This window comes from Pan paniscus, chromosome 12 (genome assembly GCF_029289425.2).
Source record: "Pan paniscus chromosome 12, NHGRI_mPanPan1-v2.0_pri, whole genome shotgun sequence".
NCBI classification, from domain to species: domain Eukaryota; kingdom Metazoa; phylum Chordata; class Mammalia; order Primates; family Hominidae; genus Pan; species Pan paniscus.
In genome coordinates, this window is record NC_073261.2 from 82,043,503 (window position 1) to 82,065,138 (window position 21,636).

Genomic DNA, 21,636 nt, shown 5'->3' on the forward strand with positions numbered 1-21,636 from the left:
GATACTTCCTATGATGATCTGTGAGGACATGCATTTTCTTATCGTGTAATACCATTTGTAACAATAGCAAAACCAGATCATTACTGGTCTGGAAAGACTGTCAATGTATCAGCAAATAAATCTTAATTAACTCTGATGATCTACTTAACTCATAACTCTAAAAGCACTAAAAGACCACTGTATGAAAAGGTGACTCAAGGCAACTGCAAACAAAGTGATCCCCAAAATACTAAAAGCACAATCTCAAGTAAAGTGGCAATAGCTGGGAAACTCTTTTCCAAACACAACTGTCAGAAATGGAAAAATGTCCTCCTGAGTAAAGTTTTCGGCAGAAAATTTCAGGCAGAGGCATAACACTGGTATGCAAAAACAATAACCAGACTTCACTTCAAGAAGTGAGCGAAGAATGTGAGTGATCATAAATCAGAACTTCCGTCAAGCTTGCAAGAGTGAAGTTGTAAGTAACAGCAGAAACTTTGAAGTACCAGAAGATACCATCATTCAAAAACGAACACACTTTTGACTAGCCCACCTTGGACACGGAGAATCTCGCTGATCACTATAAACTACAAGATAATCATTTAACTTTGAGACCTCAGTGAGAGAGGGTATCAGCTTTTCCTACTCCTTGCACGCTCCGCTGTACGGAAGATGCCGAGGGAACGCATGCCGTGTCTCAGTCCCGGCATAGTCAACCACGCTGGGCAAAAGACGGGGCCAGAGGGTGCAGACGAATATCGGTAACTCGAACCAGGCTGGGAGTTAAGCTAGAAGAAACTGGGGAAGGAGGCAAAACAGAAGCAGGAAAAGAGCAGTGGGGAGCGGCGGGCGCACCAGAGACTGGCGAGAAGGGGAAAAGTCCCCCAGACGCAGAAAAATGTCTAGAAGGGGTTCTTCTACTTCGATCTGAGTTTCCCAGGAGCTCAGCCTTGGCTGTCCCGCTCCCCACCCAACCCCACATGATTCCTCCTCTTGGATGGGACGCTTAGGTGAAGCGAGGGGGAGCTTCGCAGGTGGCTCCCGGCAAACTGAGAAGGGTCTCCCAGAGCTGCCAAGAGGAAAGAGCTGCGAACAGTCGCTCCCCCGGTACGTGAGAGAGGAGTGACCAGAGGCAAAGGTGAGGCGAGCAGATTCTCCCTTACCTGCCGCAGGAGCTTCCACCGGGCGGCTCCCAGGGGCGCCGAGACTACGGGCCCCCGAGTGGTGCAGCCAACTGCCGGACCCCCGCCCGCTGCTCGCGCGGTCTCGCCGGTCCCAGCGTCCGCGACTCGCGACTCCATCTCACTGGAGCCTTCCACACCCGGAGGTGCCACCGCCGCAGCTCGTCCCCTGCCAGGACCTGCCAACTTCTTCCCTGTCAGGACCTGTGACGCCCGGCACCCCCCCTCCACCGGACCAGGCATGCGCGCTCTCCCCGAATTCCGCATTTCCGGTACTCGCATCTCCTTGGCAACCAGGGCCGCGCTGTCACGCCATTGCACCATTTTGCTGGTAGCCATCTTGAGTGAGGGCGGACCAGAGGATGAGAGAGCTGTGGCAGGGCTACTGGAACGCTGTCCCTCATTGTTTTAGCCTTCTGTGCTTCATCTCGAGCTCAGAAGACTAGCGAAGAACGAAAAGTCTTATATATTTCGAGACTAAAGAACCCAGGAACCCAAGAAGACTCCTTGACCACAACAAAGATGGCGAAATCTGCCTGTTGCTGGTGCTAGATTGAGGTTACGTAGATCGGCGTGCTGCAAACCAGCTCTAGGCGGCTCTGGGTAGGTTGTCGTTCTGTGGGCTGCGGAACGCAGACTTCGGCTGGACTTGCCTGCGGTGACACCTGCTCCCCTCTGAGAGCTTCAGGTTCTCCGGCCTGTCTTCACTGGTTTGTGTCCAGAGCCGGACTGATTCTCTCAATTTGCGTATGTTTGGGGGGTGTGCTGGTCTCTTTCCTTCTCCCCTTTCTCCCCCCGCCCAGCCACCCCCCCCTCAGTCCCCAGGTCCTCGCTTTTTGACTAATGTCCCGGCACTGCGTGCGTGTCACCTGGTCCCTCTCCCTGTTGCATTCAGATCGCCTCATCCCTGGCGTGGAGAGTTGCACGGGGAAAACGAATAGGTTCTCCTGAGAACACCCATTTATCTACCCCACCCCCATCCTAGCCTTGCATACTGTCTTCTTGAGGATGAAAGATGGATGGATAAAGGCTGTGGGAACGTGGTGATGTAGGACCTTTGCAGGCCCTTGTTATTCGGGTCTTTTTTCCCCTTTTTTTACTAGTGTCGGCTAGTAAACTAGTGTTGCTCCCCTACCCCCAATCGCCCATTATTTTGTTGCGACATGGAAAGGGATTAAGGGGGGCGGGGGCGTCGTAGCACATCTGATCTATGGTAAATTTGACGTAGCATTCTACCTTTGATACCAGGGGGCATTTTGTGGAAGACTTCCATAATGACATTCAGCGGTGTGCAACATACCTAGATTATTCCTGTCGTAAATAATAGCAACTGCCATTTATTGAGTGGTCACTATGTGCCAGGCACTGTATGGTCTTAACGTTAAGCTGTCTCATTTTGTCTTTACAACAACAACCCTAGAAGGTAAATGGTGTCATTTCATTTTTGCAGATGAAGAAACTGAGGCCCGGAGACACAGTTAAGTGTAGGAGCTAAGACCTCAACCCAGGTCTCTCTGACTCTTAACTACTTATTAGCAATCAAGGTTAATAAAAGCTACCTCCTGACAAACCAGAGATGGCCTTACATTTTATTTGTGCATCTTGCAGGGGTTTTTTGTTGTTTTTAATTAAAGCGCTAAATACCTTTTTAACATTAAAAATCCGAAGTTGAGTATGTCCAGTATTTGGAACCAAACCAAATTGGATTTTTTGCTATACAGGTTACTGTCCAAGTGACCTGGAACAGTTGCTTAGAACCTCCCACAGCCACAGTTTGGCAATCTGTAAAATGTGCATTGTAATATCTACTTTATTAAGTCCATATAAAATTTAAATTAGACAAACAAGATAAAAGCACCTGGCAGTTAGTTAACACTCAACAATAATCTTCCCTCCCCCACCTTTATTAAATAATTAGGCTTTTCCAGTTTATCTTCCACATATATACCAAAGATATGTTCATAATTATGTAAGACCAAAGGGCTTTTTACCTTTTACAGCCCTGAGTTCCTGAGATACCCCATTAAGTCTGTGTACTTATTTGCAAATTTTTATTTTGTTTCTTGTTTTGTTTTTTGTTTTAGTTTAACCCCTATGTGTGCCAGAGTCAGTGCTGCACAGTTTGAGCCTGATAGGATTAACTTTACAAATGAGACATTTAAGTCACATCTGCCAAGAATTATGATTTGAATGAAACTTTAACTTACACAGGTTTTTAGATTTAGTTAGCCTAAGTTATCAGCTGTCTGAAGTTATTCATAACCTAAGTGGGGCATGGCCCTGAAAAGGAGGGATGAGAACTGCTGATCTTAGTTACTCTGAGAACCCACTACTCTGTAATCATACCTATAAAATCATTCGTGTGCTGGCAGCCCCAAAAGGAGCATAAACCAGGGACTTTGATATCATGCAGCAGAAGACCAAATTACTTCTCCAAGCTTTGAAGTATAGTATTCCTCACCTTGGAAAATGCATGCAGAAACAGCATTTGAATCACTATAACTTCGCTGATCATTATTACAATAGAATAAAATTGAAAAAATATCACCTAACCAAGTGTCTTCAGAATAAACCCAAGATATCAGAGTTAGCAAGAAACATCCCAAGTCGGAGCTTCTCATGTAAGGTATGGACTGTTTAAGTTAACCTATTTGTAGGTCATTAAGATTAATTTTAATTTAAAAATAAAGAATGGGTAGAATATCAGAGCTACTAATTTTCTCAGTAATTCTAACTTGATTTTTCTAATTTTCAAGTCTCAATTGTCTCTAGTCAAAAGTAAGTATAAAAGAGTATATATATCGAGGCAGGCAGATCACCTGAGGTCAGGAGTTCGAGACCAGCCTGGCCAACATGGTAAAACCCTGTCTCTACTAAAAATACAAAAGTTAGCTAGGCGTCATGGCACCCACCTGTAATCCCAGCTACTTGGGAGGCTGAGGCAGAGAATCTCTTGAACCCAGGAGGCAGAGGTTGCGGTGAGCTGAGATCGCACCACAGCACTCCAGCCTGGGTGACAGGGAGACTCTGTCTCAAAAAAAAAAAAAAAAAAAAGTGTATACATATATTTATAGGGCTCTAATGTAATATATAAAAATGTAGGTTTATAAAAAATGATTCACCTCAGGACTTCCTTAGTATGCCTGCCAGTGCATTTCAAAGTATAATTCGGCCTTCTAAAATTCCTAGAACACTAAATTATAGCTCTTAATAAAATCTAATGATACCCTAATTGTTTTATGAATCACGAATCAGTAAACTTCAGTAAAGGCCATGAATTGTATTTTATTTCTCTGTAAAAAAATGATAAATAATCTTGCGTTTTTGACCACTTGAGTCATTCAGGAACACACTGTCAGAGTATTGTACTTCTGCCAGACCCCAAGCTGTGGGCGTGAACTCAACGTTAAGGACCTGATTGCCCTTATATAGAGAGTAACCACATAACCACTTTTGCCTGGGACAGCTCCAGCCTACACCTGTTGTCCCTGTGTAATTATTAATAGTGTCCCCTTTCCTTTCAAAAGTGTCCTGGTTAGAATGGTAAATTATATGGTCATCCTACAGTAAGTAGGATTAAATGATCTATTTGTGCTGCTGCTGCTTTGACATCCCTCTCCTACCTTTTACTTCTTATGTTCCTTAGGTTCCTTAATGATATTTGGGGGTGGTATTCTTGCAATAGTTTCACAAATTTATGATTTTAATTTTTTTTTATTTTAATTTCTGGTTTTGTCACATACTGATTTTTCTTTTAGTATGTTTTGGCTTCCTCCTTTCTTCGGGTAAAATATATGTATAACAAAGTTTTCCACTTGATCCATTTTAAAGTATGCAATTCAGTGGCTTTCAAAGTTCATCTGTGTTGTATGCATGTATCATAACTTCATTTCTTTTTATAGTTGAATAATATTCCTTTGTATGTATAAACCACATTTTGTTTATCCATTCCTCTAATTGATGGACACTTGGGCAGATTCTTCTCATTTTAGAAACTATCTTTTCAATCTAATTTTACTCAGTTTTTCTAGTTTTTGTTCAATTTTTGCCGCTATCTTAGCTGATACCTATTTAGGTGTTGTGTGTGTCTCTTTTGCTTTTAACATTTTATATATTAGCCCCCTAGTCTTCCTAGACTTTTACTGTTTATGTTTTAGTCTTTGAAATTCTTTTCCTTTTTGTAGTGTCTTGCCTTAGTTTAGTACTTTCTTTACTCATTTAGAAATTCTTTATAACTTCTTTTTATTTCATTTTTGTGTTTTTTGTACCTCTTTCCTACTTCAGAAAGATAAAATTTTTAATTTCACCTATTGAACTAAATTTTGGACCTTTAGGTTGTTTTGTTTTGCATTGTGTTTAGAACATTTTATCATGTCGTACTTTGTCTTAACACTTAGTTTATAAATAGTAGGCAGGAATTACCATCAGAGTAACAGCTGTGATATTAGCTCACATTCTAAACAGAAGGTTGACTATTTTTTCCCTCCATTTGTTCCTGAAGCAACTTTTCTGTTCTCTTTTATAGATTCCCACTACCTGGAAACTTTAACCTGACTCAATAACTCCAAGTATTAATAGTTCATTTAGTAATTCCTTTACCTGATAAAGTAATCCTGCTGTCACATGTCATGTATCAACCATTCCCTCTATGAGAAATGATGTAATATAAAAGCCATGGTCTTTATCACTGAGACCTGGGGAAGCTTTATAAAGATGCCCCTGCAGCTGTGAAAACACCTGTAGAGAAGAATGCACATTTCCTTCTTTCAGCAAGCATCCACTGAGTTCCAACTCTGTCCACTTTTATAGGGTGCAATAAAGTAGAAAAAGTAGTTACTGCTTTTAGGTAAATTAAAATGTCTGCTTAAAGAGCTATTACCTATATAAGTTAACTAAGGAACAGAAAAGTAGCATGTGTAGTGGGAATGTTAGAAGGCAAAAGATCTAGCCACGATTGGTGTGACTGAACTAATCAGGACTCCTAATTTTCCTGACTGAAAAAATTAGGGAGTTCTGATCAGGCATACTGGCTCACGCCAGTAATCCCAGAACATTGGGAGGCCAAGGCGAGCAGATTGTCCGAGCCCAGGAATTCAAGACCAGCCTTGGCAACATGGCAAAACCCCAACTCTACCAAAAAGACTAAAAATTAGCTGGGTGTGGTGGCGCACGCCTGTAATCCCAGCTGCTTGGAAGGCTGAGGTGGGATGATTGATTCAGCCTGGGAGGTCGAGGCTGCAGTGAGGCTGCAGTGAGGTTGAGGCACAGTGAGATCTTCAGCCTGGGTGACAGAAGGATACCCTGTCTCAAAAAAAAAAAAAAATAGGGAGTTTCAACTTGTCATTCTGTAGAAAGTCTTACAGGTGCTAAAATTTCATGATTCTATACCTCTTGTTACCTTAGCAACGAATTACTGCCTATAAGTTTGGAGACTCTTCAGTATCAACTTCTGCAGTCTAACTGTATATCAGAAATCCTGGAGAGCTTTTTAGAAATGCAGATTCCTGGATCTCACCCCACATCTGCGTAATGAAAATCTCTATGGTTGAGGCCTACACATCTGTTGTTTGTTTGTTTGTTTGAGAGGGAGTCTTGCTTTGTTGCCCAGGCCGGAGTGCAATGGCATGATCTTGGCTCACTGCAACCTCCACCTCCCAGATTCAGGCAATTCTCCTGCCTCAGCTGCCAAGTAGCTGGGATTACAGGCGTCCACCACCATGCCCAGCTAAATTTTTTTGTATTTTTTAGTAGAGACAGGGTTTCACCATGTTGGTCAGGCTGGTCTCGAACTCCTGACTTCAGGTGATCGACCTGCCTCGGCCTCCCAAAGTGCTGGGATTACAGGAGTGAGCCACCATGCCCGGCCCCAGATCTGTTTTTTGAAGTTCACATCAGGTAATTCTGGAACTCACAACTTGACTGACAGTGGACCTGTATTTAGAAACTGGAAATGTTTGATGATCAAGTGTTGCCGATCTAAACCTTATTGAATTCATTCAGTTCTGCAGTTCTTATTGGCAAGTACCTCAGCTTTCCATTTTACATTAGCCAGATGGCAAGATGAACTTATTCTATTATACTTACAAGCCAGCCAGTGATATTCAAAGACTAGCATCCATCCAGATATCACATTTCTTTATCTTTCACATCATCCTGCTCTGCTCTGCCTAAAAAATAATTCCCAAAATCTTTAATAGTGATAATTTGAACAAGATACAAAAATGAAATTGTATAATTAAGGAGAGAAGACTAAATCCTTTGGTTAAACATGTCATTTGCCTATTTCTACAATACAGGTTAGCAGCTCCTGCAATAGTCTCATATTCATATGTGTGTGTGTGTGTATATATACATATTATATATAATATATATTATATATAATATATATAATATATATTATATATAATATATATTATATATTATATATAATATATATTATATATAATATATATTATATATAATATATATAATATATATTATATATAATATATATTATATATAATATATATAATATATATTATATATATTATATATATTATATATATTATATATATGTAGTTTTGTATATCTTGCAAAAAGTTTGAGCTACATCCTTTTAAGCAGTAGAATGTTATTGAAAAATGTAGGCGCAATCAGATTTGCATTTTAGAAGAATCACTCTGACAGAATAGAGAATAAATTGGAAGTAGGAAGCCTTGTCAGTAACTCAGATGAGTGAAGATGAGAGTCTTTACAGGGTGATTGCTTTTTTTTTTTTTTTTTTTTTTTGAGACATTGTCTCACTCTGTCACCCAGTCTGTAGTGCAGTGGCACAGTCTCTGCTCACTGCAACCTCCACCTCCCAGGCTCAAGTGATTCTCGTGCCTTAGCCTCCTGAGTAACTGGAATTACAGGCATGTGCCACCACACCCAGCTAATTTTTTTATATTTTAAGTAGAGACAGGGTTTCCCCATGTTGGCTAGGCTGGTCTGGAAGCCCAGCCTCAAGCAATCCACCTGCCTTGCCCTCTCAAGGTGCTGGGATTACAGGCATGAGCCACCGCAGCTGGCCCTGATTACATTTTATTTGAGACATCTTAATGGAAGACTAGAGAGCTTGAGTGATAATTCCTCATCTCTTTGGATTCTAAAATCCAAAAGCCTGTTAGAAAACAAACGATTTTTTTTTAACTGATTGGAGGGTATTGAGAATGGGCAAAACCTGACCTAAACTGACACAAAGCTATTACGATCTTTATCCCAATTAGTAGATGTTTGGCTCTAAAACGTTACTGCATTTGATTAGAGTGTTGTTCCCCTGTAAACTGAGATAAGGTACCCAGTTAACATTCCAAAATCTCAAAATTCTAAAACGTACCTGGTTTATCTTTATGTTTCAGATGGACTTATTTCACAATCATGTATGTAACCTTACTGATATTCAGATCTTAAGGGTGAAGAAGGCCGGGCGTGGCGCCTCACGCCTATAATCCTAGCACTTTGGGCGGCTGAGGTGGGTGGATTGCCTGAGGTCAGAAGTTCAAGACCAGTCTGACCAACATGGCAGAACCCCATTGCTACTGAAAATCCAAAAATTTTAGCCGGGCCTGGTGGCGCATGCCTGTAATCCCAGCTACTCGGGAGGCTGAGGAAGGAGAATCACTTGAACCCGGGAGGTGGAGATTGCAGTGATCTGAGATCGTGCCACTGCACTCCAGCCTGGTGTGATGGGAGCGAGGCTCCATCTCAAAAAAAAAAAAAAGAAGAAGAGGAAAGGATAAATATAACTCACTAGTAAAGTGGAGATTTCAGTAGCAGTTGGATATATGAGTCTGGAATTTGGGGAGAGTTGTTACATGTAGATAGCAGTTGAAGCCATAGGAGTCAAATCACTATATTTACCTCTCTGCTATTACTACATCATTTTAAAGTTTTCCTGTCTCCCCATTATATTGGGAGGTCCTTAAAGACAAGAATTTTATAATACACATCTTGCCAGCACATAGCATAATGACTGCCACATTGTAGATAAGCAACGTGTTTATAGAATGAATTAATAGTTAAATTAATGCATTTTTTCTTTTCATATAACCATAAATTTTATTGCTAGAAAACATACCCCAGAAATCATCCCATCTGAGCTCTTTCTTTAGGTCTTTGATACTTTTTTTTTTTTTTTTTTTTTGAGAGAGGGCCTCACTCTGTTGCTCAGGCTGGAGTGCAGAGGCACAAACATGGCTTACTGCAGCCTCAACCTCCTGGGCTTATGCTATCTTCCTGCCTTACCTTGCAAGTAGCTGGGCCCACAACTATGCCCAGCTAATTTTTTGATTTTTTGTGTGTGTGGAGACAGGGTCTCACTTTGTTGTGCAGGCTTGTCTCAAACTCCTAAGTTCAAGTAATCCTCCTGCCTCAGCCTCCCAGAGTGCTGGGATTACATGTGTGACCCACCATGCCCAGCCCTATGACCCATTTTGAGTTCATTTTGTTTATAGTGCAAGGGATTGGGGTACAACTTTATTATTTTGCTTGTGGATATCCATTGTCTGAGCAACATTTGTTGAAAAGAGTGTTCTTTTTCCATTGAATTGTCTTGGTGTCCTTTCTGAAAATCAACTGACCATAAATTCAGTGGTTTATTCTTGACTCTCACTTTCATCTTATTTTTCTATATGTCTGTCATTATGCCAGTACTACACATTTAATTACTATAGCTTTGTAATACGTTTTATTTATTTATTTATTTATTTTTGAGATGGAGTCTCGCTCTGTCGCCCAGGTTGCAGTGCAGTGGTGCCATCTCAGCTCACTGCAACCTCTGCCTCCCAGATTCAAACAGTTCTCCTGCCAAGGCCCCCCGAGTAGCTGGGATTACAGGTGCCTGCCACCATGCCCAGCTAATTTTTTTTTTATTTTTAGTAGAGACGGGGTTTCACCATGTTGGCCAGGCTGGTCTCAAACTCCTGACCTCGGGGTGATCTGCCCGACTTGGCCTCCCAAAGTGCTGGGATTACAGGCATAAGCCACTGCGCCTGGCCTGTAATAAGTCTTAAAATCAGGAAGCGTGTGAATTCTTTCTAAACAAATGAAGAAACTAAAGCCACAGAGCCTAAAGTTAAGTAAGAAAACAGAGTCAGAAGTAGACCTAAGTTAGCCTAATTCACAGTACCTTTCTTTTTTAATATCTTGTAGTACAGGTAGACCATCCCTAATCCAAAATCTGAAATGCTCCAAAATCCAAAACTTTTTTAAATAGAGACAGAGTCTTGCTATGTTGCCCAGGCTGGTCTGAAGCTCTTGGGCTCAAGCAATTCTCCTGCCTCAGCTTCCCAAAGTGCTGGGATTACAGGCATGAGCTGCCACTCATGGCCAGTGAGCATCTTTTCTTACATTTGTTGATCCTATGGTTTTTCTTCTTGAATGTCTATTCTTGTCTTTTGACCTTCTTTTAATTGTCTGTCCTTTTCTTACTGATTCATAAGATTTCTTTACGTGTCCTTTGTCTTTTAGATGTGCTGTAGATATCTTCTCCATATGTGTCCTATTAGTATTTCTTATCAGTTTATGATATCTTTTGTTAAATATGTTTTTTTCATTTTATGTTTTATGCTGTCTGAATTTTATTCAACTCAGCAAATATTTGTTGAACACTTGCTATGCACCATTCTAGGCACTGGAGATATAACACTGAACAAAATAAACAAAAATCCCTGCCTTTGTGAAGCTTACCATCCTACTTGAGAAAGGAAAAGGGAAAGAATAAAGAATTACATGAACAAGGCTAGGTGCAGTGGGTCATGCCTGTAATATACTTTGGGAGGCTGAGGTGGGCTCATTGCTTGAGCCCAGAAGTTCAAGAACAGCCTGGGCAACATGGCAAAACTCTGTCTCTACAAACAATGCAAAAATTAGCTGGGCATGGTGGCGCCTGTAGTCTCAGCTACTTGAGAGCTGAGATGAAGGATCAATTGCTTGAGCCCAGGAGGCAGAGGTTGCAATGAGCCGAGATCATGCCACTGCACTCCAACTGAGGTGGACACAAGCAAGTCCTCATCTCTCAATAAAAAGAATTACATGAATGAAATACAAAGTGGGTCAAAAGCGATAGTTATGGCGAAGAAGAAAAGAAAAAAAAGACAGGGAAGATGTGAATAGGCAGTGTGGGGATAGGGAGGGGTGTTATTTTAGTAAAATGGTTAGGAAAGGCCTAACTTAGAAGATGACATTTGAGCAATAGCTTTAAGGAGGTATTTGGGCATAGGGCCCAAGTTCTAAGAAACTGATATGGGAGCAAGCTTGATATGTTCAAGAAACATCAAGTATGGATTAACTGGAATAAGTGGGCTTGGCGTGTAGCAGTAGATTAGGTCATCAATGTAATGGGACAAGATTCTTTAGGACTTTGTAGACCATTGTAAGAATTTTTGCTTTTCCTCTTGAGCAAGATGGGAAACCACTGGAGGGTTTTGAGTGGAGTAACATAATCTGACTTCAGACTCACACAAGCTCCTTTGTTTGAAAATAGACCGGGAGGCAAGCACAGAAGCAGAGAAAGCTTTTGGGCTTTTGCAGTAATCCAAGGGAGAAATGATGATGATACTAGCCGAGTAGTCCAGTCCAAGTGTGAGAAGTGGTCAGATTCTAAATATATGTTGAAAGTAGAATTGACAGGATTTAGCAGACCAGTTGTTTGTGGCAAGAGAAAAAGACAAAGCCAACTGTAATGTTTTTAAGCCTGAGTAGCTGGGAGGACAGATTTGTCATTTATGTAAATTGGAAAGATTGCCTGGAGAACAGGGTTTTGTTTTTTTTTTTTAATAGGGCAAGGGATATATGGGGAGATTTAAAGTTCAGATTCGGACATTTTTTGGCATATTAGACATCTAAGTAAAAATGTTGGGTAGTCAGTTGGATATACAAGTTCATCTTGTTCAGGGTTGTTCAGGCTACATCTGTAAATTTGGGAGTCCTCAGCATATAAATAGTATTTAAGGTCATGACTGGATGAGATCACCAAGGGAATTAGTGCAGACTGCAAAGAAGAGAAGTACTTAGTGCAGGAATTGAGCTCTGCCAGTGTTAAAAAGCCAGGGAGATGCCAGGCCCAGTGGCTCAAGCCTGTAATCCCAGCACTTCGGGAGGCTGAGGCGGGTGGTTCACCTGAGGTCAGGAGTTTCAGACCAGCCTAGCCAATATGGTGAAACCCCATCTCTACTAAAAATACAAAAAAAAAAAAAAAAAATTAGCCAGCGTGGTGGGCAAGTGCCTGTAATCCCAGCTACTCAGGAGGCGGAGGCAGGAGAATCGCTTGAACCCAGGAGGCAGAGGTTGCAGGGAGCCGAAATCCCATCTCAAACAAAAAAAAGCCAGGGAGTTGAGAAGGAACTAGCTAAAGATACTGAGAAGGAAGGGCCAGTGAAGTAAGAGGAAAACAAGGAGAATGAGGTGTCCTGGAAGCCAAGTAAAGAAAAGTGTTTTTAGGAGGAGGAAGTGATCAATTGTATCATGATCCTGACAGGTCAAGTAATATGAATACTGAACATTAACTTTTGCACTTTGCAATGTGGTAGCCATTGAGTGACCTTGACAGGAGCAGTCAGTGGCATAAGAAGAGCAAAAGTCTGGGCTCTAGAGAAGGGGTAAGGAGAAGAATTGGAGGCAGAAGATGAAAGGAACAAGTTTCCTTCATTTAACAGTTGTTTTTAAAAAATAAAATGAGTTAACAGCAAATACAATTAGTTATTTTACATGAACATTATTAAAATTTTGGAAATCTCATTGGTGTTTCATGGTTGCTAAATACCATGCATATGCTAATATGAATTAATTTCAGGTATTTTGTTTACAGATTCAGTATATTTCTGTGTAAGATAACTGACAGAAACTATTAAGGAAGTTCCTCTCTATTCCTAATTTAAGGTTTTATCATTTTTTTAAAGCGTGATTATTTTTTATTTTTTCCCTGCATTTATCAAAAATGGCTCTAAGATTTATCTCCTTTATTTGTGTTAGATTACATTGATAGATTTTTTTCTGATGTTGGACCATCCTTTCATTCCTAGGAAAAAATCCTTCTTGGTCACATTAAGTTTAATTGGTATTACTATTACTGTTCTTATTTTGTGCTTTTTAAAATTAAAAATTTGATTTTATCAAGTTTTATTTTAGAATAAGATTGATTTTTTTAATTGTCTCATATCATCATTGTCTAATTTTGATGTCAAGGTTATATTAGCCTAATAAAATGAGTAGTTTTACCTCTTTTACTATTTTTTTAAATAGTTGACATATGAAAAGATTAGCTGTTTCTTGAAGATCCAAGAAAGCTACCTTTGAAAGCGTCTGGGCTTGGTGTTTCTTTCAAGAAGGGGACATTTAGTTTCCAATTTAATTTCTTTAAGAGTTAGTGACTTATATAGCTTTTCTATTTCTTGAGTCAATTTTGGTAATTTTTCTTTCTGGAAAATTACCCATTTCATTTATTTTCAAATAGATTCACATAAAGCTTATTGTAATTTTTAAAAATCTCTGTTGTATCTGTAATTATGCCTTTTTCTCTCCTCGTATTCTTTTTTCTTGACCTCGTGATCCACCCGCCTTGGCCTCCCAAAGTGCCGAGATTACAGGCGTGAGCCACCACGCCCAGCCTCATATTCTTTTTTCTATCAGTTTTGTGATGTTTGTTTTTTAATAGGTTTCTAAAAGAACCAACTTTTAATTTGATTCTCTTTAGTTTCTTTGTTATCAATTTAATTTCAAAAATTAATTTTCTTACCTTTCTTCTACTTCCTTAAGACTTACTCTTTTTCTGTTTTCCTAAATTGAAATGCTTCATATTGCATTCTGTTTTTCAATTGCTGTGGATTTATGTTTTTTCAATGTATTATTTATTATTTATTATTCTTTTTGATGCTCCAGTTGTCCAAAATGTGGCCTGTAGAAACCCCTTCAGTTGACACTTGTATTCTTTTGACATGTCTCCATTAAACTTTGAGCACTTCCTTATTTTCTGGCATAAGATTTCCCAAACCTACCATGTATTTTCTCCCTGCCCTAGCCTTAGAATTAGCCATTTACTAATGGCTAATTAGTCTTGACTGAAGGGCTGTCCGGTGTCTTTCTCCTTCACCATTTTTTCTATCTTTAGAGTTCAGCATCTTTGCCATGATAAGGTTAACACATATCATTCTCCTTCTATTTTATAACAGCTTTCATTGTTAAAATGATTTAGTGGTGGGTCACTTGGGGAGTGGGAAGGAGTGCTTCTTTTTACCACTAATGGAGTGATACTGTACCAGTAACCTTCTCAAAATCTGAAGGTAAAGCCATCCTTACCTCAGCTCCATTAGGTAGTATATGCCTTTGAAACAACTGGACTAAGATACCTGGCTAAAATGAATGGCTTTAGCTGTGTACCCTAATGATATTGCTAGCTGAAATTGAAATGAAAGCTTAAAACACTTAGCAGGTATCCTTGGGATGCAACAAAAACCAAAAGTAACTTGGAGTACTTAATGAATATTATATAAAATCTCAGTTTCCATGGGAGTAATTCCTTTAGAAGAGTTACTTAGAAAGCTGTTGAGTTCTGCTTGAATTTCGTTAAGGGAGTCAAAAATCCTATTGCTTTCAGAGTTATTTTGGTTCAGATAAGCTCAGTTTATTTGGATATATGACAGAAAAAATGTTAATCAGGAAGGAATGTAAAGTTAAGAAGATGAGTTTTGGAGCCCGCTCTGTTGCTTTTGGCTCTATGTTGGCTATGACTCTCAGTAAGAATGAGTATTTAAAAGTGACAGAACCCAGCTCCATGACCTAGAATGTGCTAGAAGCTACAGGGTAGTAGAGAGATAATCCTGACTCTACTTAAAAAGTTTTAATGGAAATTACAGAACAGACAATCCTGAATCTAGAAATACAAAGGCAGCTCCTATTGCTATTTTACAGTTTCAGAATAGATTTTTAGTCATCTTCTGACTTATGATGGTGATATGAGGGGATTATTGATACAGATATCATGTCTCACCACTTTAAAGATCAACCATAGATTTTATAGAAATGCTTTAAAAATGAATGAAAAATAAATATATAAGCCTCCAGTATTTGATCTTCAAATAATTATTCAAAAAATTTAACTGTATGGAATGAGGAGGCACACACCTATCTATAGTCCCATCTACTTGGGAGGCTGAGGCAGGAAGATTGCTTGAGCCCAGGAGTTTGAGTCCAGCCTGGGCAACATAGTGAGACCCTGTCTCTTAAAAAAAATTCAGAAAATTATATGATAGTAAGTAGAGGCTAAATGATTGAGACTGTCATAACAACCATTATTGCTAATTTTAATCTAATTCAAATAATAATGTGTCCCAAAAAAATCTAAAAGGAAAACCTTTGTGAAAATGATTATTTTCCATTTAATTTGTTTTGGTGATTTTTCCGTTATATTCTTGTGTTTAATTTTAGATTGTAAACTCTTTGTAATATAAACTGTATTTATAGTTTACATTCTCTACAATGTTGGTAAAGTATCATGGACATATTTTATGCAATAAATACTTTCCAGCTGTTGGCGATCCTTACCAAAGACTTAAGTCCCCCCTCTGGTACAAATCACTGTACAATTGTCATCTTTGGCAGAGAGCTGAAGTAAAATATCTTGGCCAGAATCCTTTTGCTTAAACAAGGCAAACCACTGGAGTGTTGAATTATTAAACAGTTTTTAAATTTGATAACAGGTTTTGCTTTATCCAAATTGTAATGATTTATATGATATTAATTTGCTTACCAGAACTCAAATAAAGCTCTCAGCTTATTAGTCACTCTTGATAAGACACAGTGAATGCTTATTTAGCTTTCATCTATATCTCCACTCATGTTCATTATTTTCTATTATTTTTCCTGGTTCTTCCTTTCATAAAGTGAACATATTATTTTTCCTCAAAGAAACTGAAAAAGAAGCTCTGTTTCATTAGGCATTAATTCCCTTTTTTGTTGTTGTTGTTGTTGAGACAGGGTCTCACTCTGCATGCTGGAGTGCAATGGCATGATCATGCCTCACTGCAGCCTCAACCTCCTGGGCTCAGGTGATCCCTCCCACCTCAGCTTCCCAAGTAGCTGGGACTACAGGTGTGTGCCACCACACCTGGCTAAATTTTTTTGTATTTTTTTATAGAGACGGGGTCTCGCTATGTTGCCCAGGCTGGTCTTGAGCTCCTGGGCTCAAGTGATCCATTCTCCTTGGCCTCCCAAAATGCTGGGGTTACAGGCATGAGCCACTGCGCCTCGCCAGTTTACTTTTTGATTTGATAAACAGTTCTATTTTGGGGCTTAGTTATTCCCAAAAGAAAAGAAAATTATATCCCTTGGTTCTCAGACCGATTTAAATTTAAAAAATTTTAAAAGTAAAAAATTATAGTTAATGAAGTAGGGAAATATTTCTTATCACTCTGGCTGTGAATAAAATAATAGTGAACATTTATTAGTAGTGATAATGTCTTCCACTTCTTTGATATTTCCCTTCTTTTAGGAAGTACTTCAGTACTTATAAAACGTGAAAGATTTTTTTCTCTACCTGATTTTCCTATTAAATATGTAAAAGTTCATGGAATTTTATTTTCTCCTTAATTGTGTATAAATTTTCCCCATAGTATTTCTGAACATTCTTCTGAGCTTCTTAGTATTCCTGCTTCTTAAGGACTTATTCATCAAAAATAATAGTATAACCATCAAATGTCTATCTTACTTTGTTTACTTTTTTTAACGAAAAAGATCATTTTATTGATGAGCCTAGGAAAGAACATTTAAAATCTGTGAAATGCCTACTATTTAATCTTATTTCTTTTTTGTACAATGTTAAGTCTACGGTATAGACGTACTTATCTTTAAAAAGCAAAAGTTTTTTTTCCCTAGTTTGAAATATTTTGATCATAACAAAACTTTTTCCAGGATCTTCAGCCTGTTAAACAAGAAAACGAAAAACCCCTTCCAGAAAACATGGATGCATTTGAAAAAGTGAGAACAAAATTAGAAACACAGCCACAAGAAGAATATGAAATCATCAGTGTGGAAGTAAGATATCTCATGTCTTTAAAAAAAAATTTTTGATATTACCAATCAAGATGCAAATGAGATACTTGGTGATTTAGAGACATAGTCCACGTCAAGATTATACTGCTTTTGGCCTTTAAAATATGCTGAAAAACTTAAAAAGCAAAGATTTCAGAGATTGTGATCACAGAATGTGATCCTTTACATCTTTCAATAAATGTAAAGATCGAAAGTAAGATAAATTTTAAACTGTAATATATTAATTCTGGTTTTTGCAAACAATCAGTTCCGATTTTAAAAAAAAAAAATTTCAAGAGACAGGGTCTCACTGTGTTGCCCTGGCTGATCTTGAACTCCTGGGCTCAAGCAACCCTCCCACCTCAGCCTCCCAAAGTGCTGAGATTATAGGTGTGAGCCACCATGCCCAGCACTGATTTAAAAATTTTTTAATGATTCTAAGGAGAAGTTCAAATGAAAGTAGTTCATACTTTGTTGTTATTTGAAAATTACTTGATTGTTTTGTCTAAATTTTTTAATAAAAGGAATTCACTTTAAGTAGTATAGTACCATGAAAGCCAAGTATCTGTTTAACCATTTTATGGTTATCACAGTCATAAATAGTCAGTCGAAATGAATTGAGGGCTGTGCGTGCAGTGGCTCACGCCTGTAATCCCAGCACTTTGGGAGGTCAAGGTGGGCAGATCACCTGAGGTCAAGAGTTCAAGACCAGCCTAGCCAACATGGTGAAATCCCATCTCTACTAAAAATACAAAAATTAGGCATGGTGGCAGGCGCCTGTAGTCCCAGCCACTCAGGAGGCTGAGGTAGGAGAATCACTTGAACTCAGGATGCTGAGGTTGCCCTGAGCCAAGATTGCACCACTGCACTCCAGCCTGGGTGACAGAGCAAGACTCTGTCTCAAAAAAAAAAAAAAAGAAAAAATGAATTGAATTTTTCAATAAGATTGGAAAATTGAACCGCAATAGGTGAAAATCACATACATAGTAGAGTGGAAATAGTAGGTTAAGAATAAGGATCTCCAGATTTAAATTACGCCACCAACTAACAGATAATAAATGTAAGCCACTGAAATCATATCAACCAATCAATTACATTTAATATGTAGGCATTAGACAAGAACACTATTTATATTTGGGTAATATTAATTCTCTCAATTTCAAATTGTATTTGTCACCCTACAGCAGGTGAAGTAGTTTGTGTTAAGTCAAGACTGTGTATAGTTGTTGGTGACAGCATATTTTAAAGGAAAGAGTCTCAGAAAGTTATTGACTGGGTTTTCAGGCTAGTCTGAGCCACAGTTTCCTCATCTGCATCATTTTGGATTGTCTTAAAGATGACACTTGATTTCTGTTAATTGACTCCCACTGTACAGGTATCAGATGTTTCTAAAATGTAGCAGAAGTGGTTTGTACAGTTGTGAGAACTGACAGATTTTGTTATACCTTTTCTTTATTGCCTCTTGTATTTATGTATTAAAAACCCCTCTAGTGGTTATGAACATATGAAAACCATATCTTATCAACTATATTGTAAAAATGGTCAATTTTATATTTCATATGTGTTCATTCATATACTTCAACAGGTCTGTTTTTTATAAGAGCCTTCATTTCATCTTCATCTTGAATAGTCAGACTATGAAAAGGTTAATTAAATTATTATTAAGTAAACTGCATGTTTCTTTTATCAGGTTAAACATGGTGGTTTTGTTTATTACCAAGAAGGTTGTTGCTTGGTTCGTTCCAAAGATGAAGAAGGTACACCACAATTTTTCTTTTTACATGCTCTAATTTTCAGATTTCATATTTTTTATAGGAAATTTATTAATTTCTCAAAGATAGAGAAAAGATTTTTTTAAAGATTATTTCTGAATTTTTTTTTAATGACTAGTTTTTAATATCTGGGTTTGTGTAAGATATAGTTAGACTCAGAAGCTTTGGCAGGGAGAATGGAGATGGCATCCAGCATTTTTTGAGCATCTGCTGTGTCTTGGGTACTATGCTAGGCACTTGGCATATATTGTTGATTGTCATTTATATTCACTTACTTTCTAGGTTCTGTATGGTCTGTAAATACTAAACTAGACTATAACAATATCAAATAATGTCTCATAGGTTGATGCACAGAATAGTATTGAATAGTATAAGGTAATATTAAATAACTTATTGTCAGTTGATGTGCAAGTTAAGCTGCCATCATTGTTGAAAGAAGCTAGGATATGGCCTCTCACAGAATGGGAATTCTAATTTAAAACATTAAAATACAGTTTTAATTTTTTAAAGTACATCCTGTGAAGTTATCACTTTCGTATTTTTCTTTATACAGCAGACAATGATAATTATGAAGTTTTATTCAATTTGGAGGAACTTAAGTTAGACCAGCCCTTCATTGATTGTATCAGAGTTGCTCCAGATGAAAAATATGTGGCTGCCAAGATAAGAACTGAAGATTCTGAAGCATCTACCTGTGTAATTATAAAGCTCAGCGATCAGCCCGTAATGGAAGCTTCTTTCCCGAATGTGTCCAGTTTTGGTAAGCCACCAACCAAAATAGTCCTCTGTGTTGAAAGGCAACGGTAACACTTTTGAAACATTTTTTTGTCGCATGTGAGTGAGGGAGAAGGTGAATGCCTGATTCATATATCCCTATGGACTATACATCTTCCTATGTACCTCTTATTCAGGAGACCTTCCCTTATTTAATTATATATCTAGATGGGTAATTTTAAAATACTCATGTTTTTAAAAGTGTTATAATTAGAGTCCATGTCATACAATATGTTTTGATTTATCAGAATTATTTGCCAAATTATTATCTAGAATAAATTTTTACACGTAAGTTGCATCTTAATATTTTATTCAACTTTAAGCTTGAATGTATTTTTTTAATTTCATGTTATCTTATAGAGCTGTTACAGCATAAAGTCACTACCAAAGAACTTGGTATGTGTTGAACTAACCTGTTTATCAATGGAAGCTGTGACATTTTTAGTAATAGAACTAACTTTAAATTTATCATTGAGTGGTACATATGTTACATTTTGTCCTCTCTTTTCATTTTCTGCCATCATTTTCTCCATTGTTTAACTAAATGTTGTTGCAGTGAATTGAAATTATACCCTAACTATTGAATTCTAAGACATATATTTTCTACATTTTATAACCTTTAAGATCATGGTGCATATTATACAATGATGACTTACAATCACTGTCAGCCAGGTGGCAGTCATGGTGTAATTGTGTGCAAACTTCTGTTGACAGCTTCTGGTGGGATCAAGAATCAGCATTAAATTGTGTTTGGTAGTTGGAGATATCCTGTGGCTTGAAAGCAGACAGAGAAGTTTTACACATGAGAGAAAGATGCAATATTTCTTCAGACTTACAGTTTCAAGTTGTAGACTGAGACGGAATTCACCTCCTAAAAGCAAATGTGACTTTACCAATGTCTTTCCTAAATATTGAGCATTTAGCTCTTATTTAGAAACTTGAGTACCCTGAGACTGATAACTACTTGAAACCTTGGAATGGTGTAGTAGTGGTTTATTCTCAGGAAAGCTCTCTGGCTTATATACAGCACAGATTAGATACAGTCAAATATTTAGATTTCCAGGGATAAACTTGCACATGTTCTCACTGGCATTCAAAATTAGAATGTGCTGTGCTTTTTTTTTTTAATGGAATATAGGTGATTATGTATAATTATCTCATTATTTTCTTTCAGAATGGGTAAAGGACGAGGAAGATGAAGATGTTTTATTCTACACCTTCCAGCGGAACCTTCGCTGTCATGACGTATATCGAGCCACTTTTGGTGATAACAAACGTAATGAACGCTTTTACACAGAAAAAGACCCAAGGTACTAGAATAATATAATTAAATCTTTCTCTCCAGAACCTTCCTCCAGTTATTTAAAGTACTGACTTTGGTTGACTTAAAATGTTTATTTTGGTTGGAACCAGGAATAATAAGGCTAAGAAGATCATTCTTTTATTAGTTGTTTGTATTCAAAATTGGAGTCTGGTAATATTCAAAATCAGAGTAAATACAGATATATCACTAATATTTTATTAAAAACTGAAATTGATTTTGTGAATTACAACATAGTTCATTCATGTAAATTCATAAAGATGACCTAGAACTGCTAGATTGTGAACAGACTGAGTCTGTTTCACCTTTGCATCTTAATTGATAAGCAGGGTGCCAGGTTGTATAGTGCTATTTAGTCAGTATCTATTGCTTAAATAAATGGTGTATACTTAGATAGGTATCTCTCTTTCAAACTAAAACCCCTTGTTCCTGATGATTGTTGAGTACCTTTTAGCCATTAAATTCTTAGTAATATTTAGAAGAATTTAAAGTATGTGTTGCTACTAAATTATAAATTAAAACTAACTCAAAAATGTATTATTGTGCTAGGTGAAAAAATTAAATA

At 38.0% G+C, this 21,636-nt stretch overlaps 2 protein-coding genes across 11 annotated transcripts in view; one reads left to right on the forward strand and one right to left on the reverse strand.

Annotated features, from left to right (window-relative positions):
* CAMKMT (calmodulin-lysine N-methyltransferase) overlaps positions 1-1,499 on the reverse strand; it is a 413,124-nt gene extending 411,625 nt beyond the window's left edge. For all 4 annotated transcript variants that reach the window (XM_063594979.1, XM_034953047.2, XM_008976233.4 and 1 more), the window contains exon 1: positions 1,143-1,499. In XM_063594979.1, the coding sequence (XP_063451049.1) occupies positions 1,143-1,499 (357 nt within the window). The remainder of the gene's footprint in view (positions 1-1,142) is intronic.
* Positions 1,163-21,636, forward strand: part of PREPL (prolyl endopeptidase like) — a 46,212-nt gene continuing 25,738 nt past the window's right edge. The window contains exons 1-6 of one of the 7 annotated variants that reach the window (XM_055108019.1): positions 1,163-1,763; positions 3,245-3,786; positions 17,085-17,207; positions 18,895-18,961; positions 19,530-19,736; positions 20,925-21,060. In XM_055108019.1, coding sequence (XP_054963994.1) covers positions 3,568-3,786; positions 17,085-17,207; positions 18,895-18,961; positions 19,530-19,736; positions 20,925-21,060 — 752 coding nt within the window. In that variant the 5' untranslated portion in view covers positions 1,163-1,763; positions 3,245-3,567. Of the gene's footprint in view, positions 1,908-3,244; positions 3,787-17,084; positions 17,208-18,894; positions 18,962-19,529; positions 19,737-20,924; positions 21,061-21,636 lie in introns of all 7 variants that reach the window. The other 6 variants (XM_003822650.4, XM_003822648.6, XM_008976234.5 and 3 more) reach the window with 6 other exon arrangements.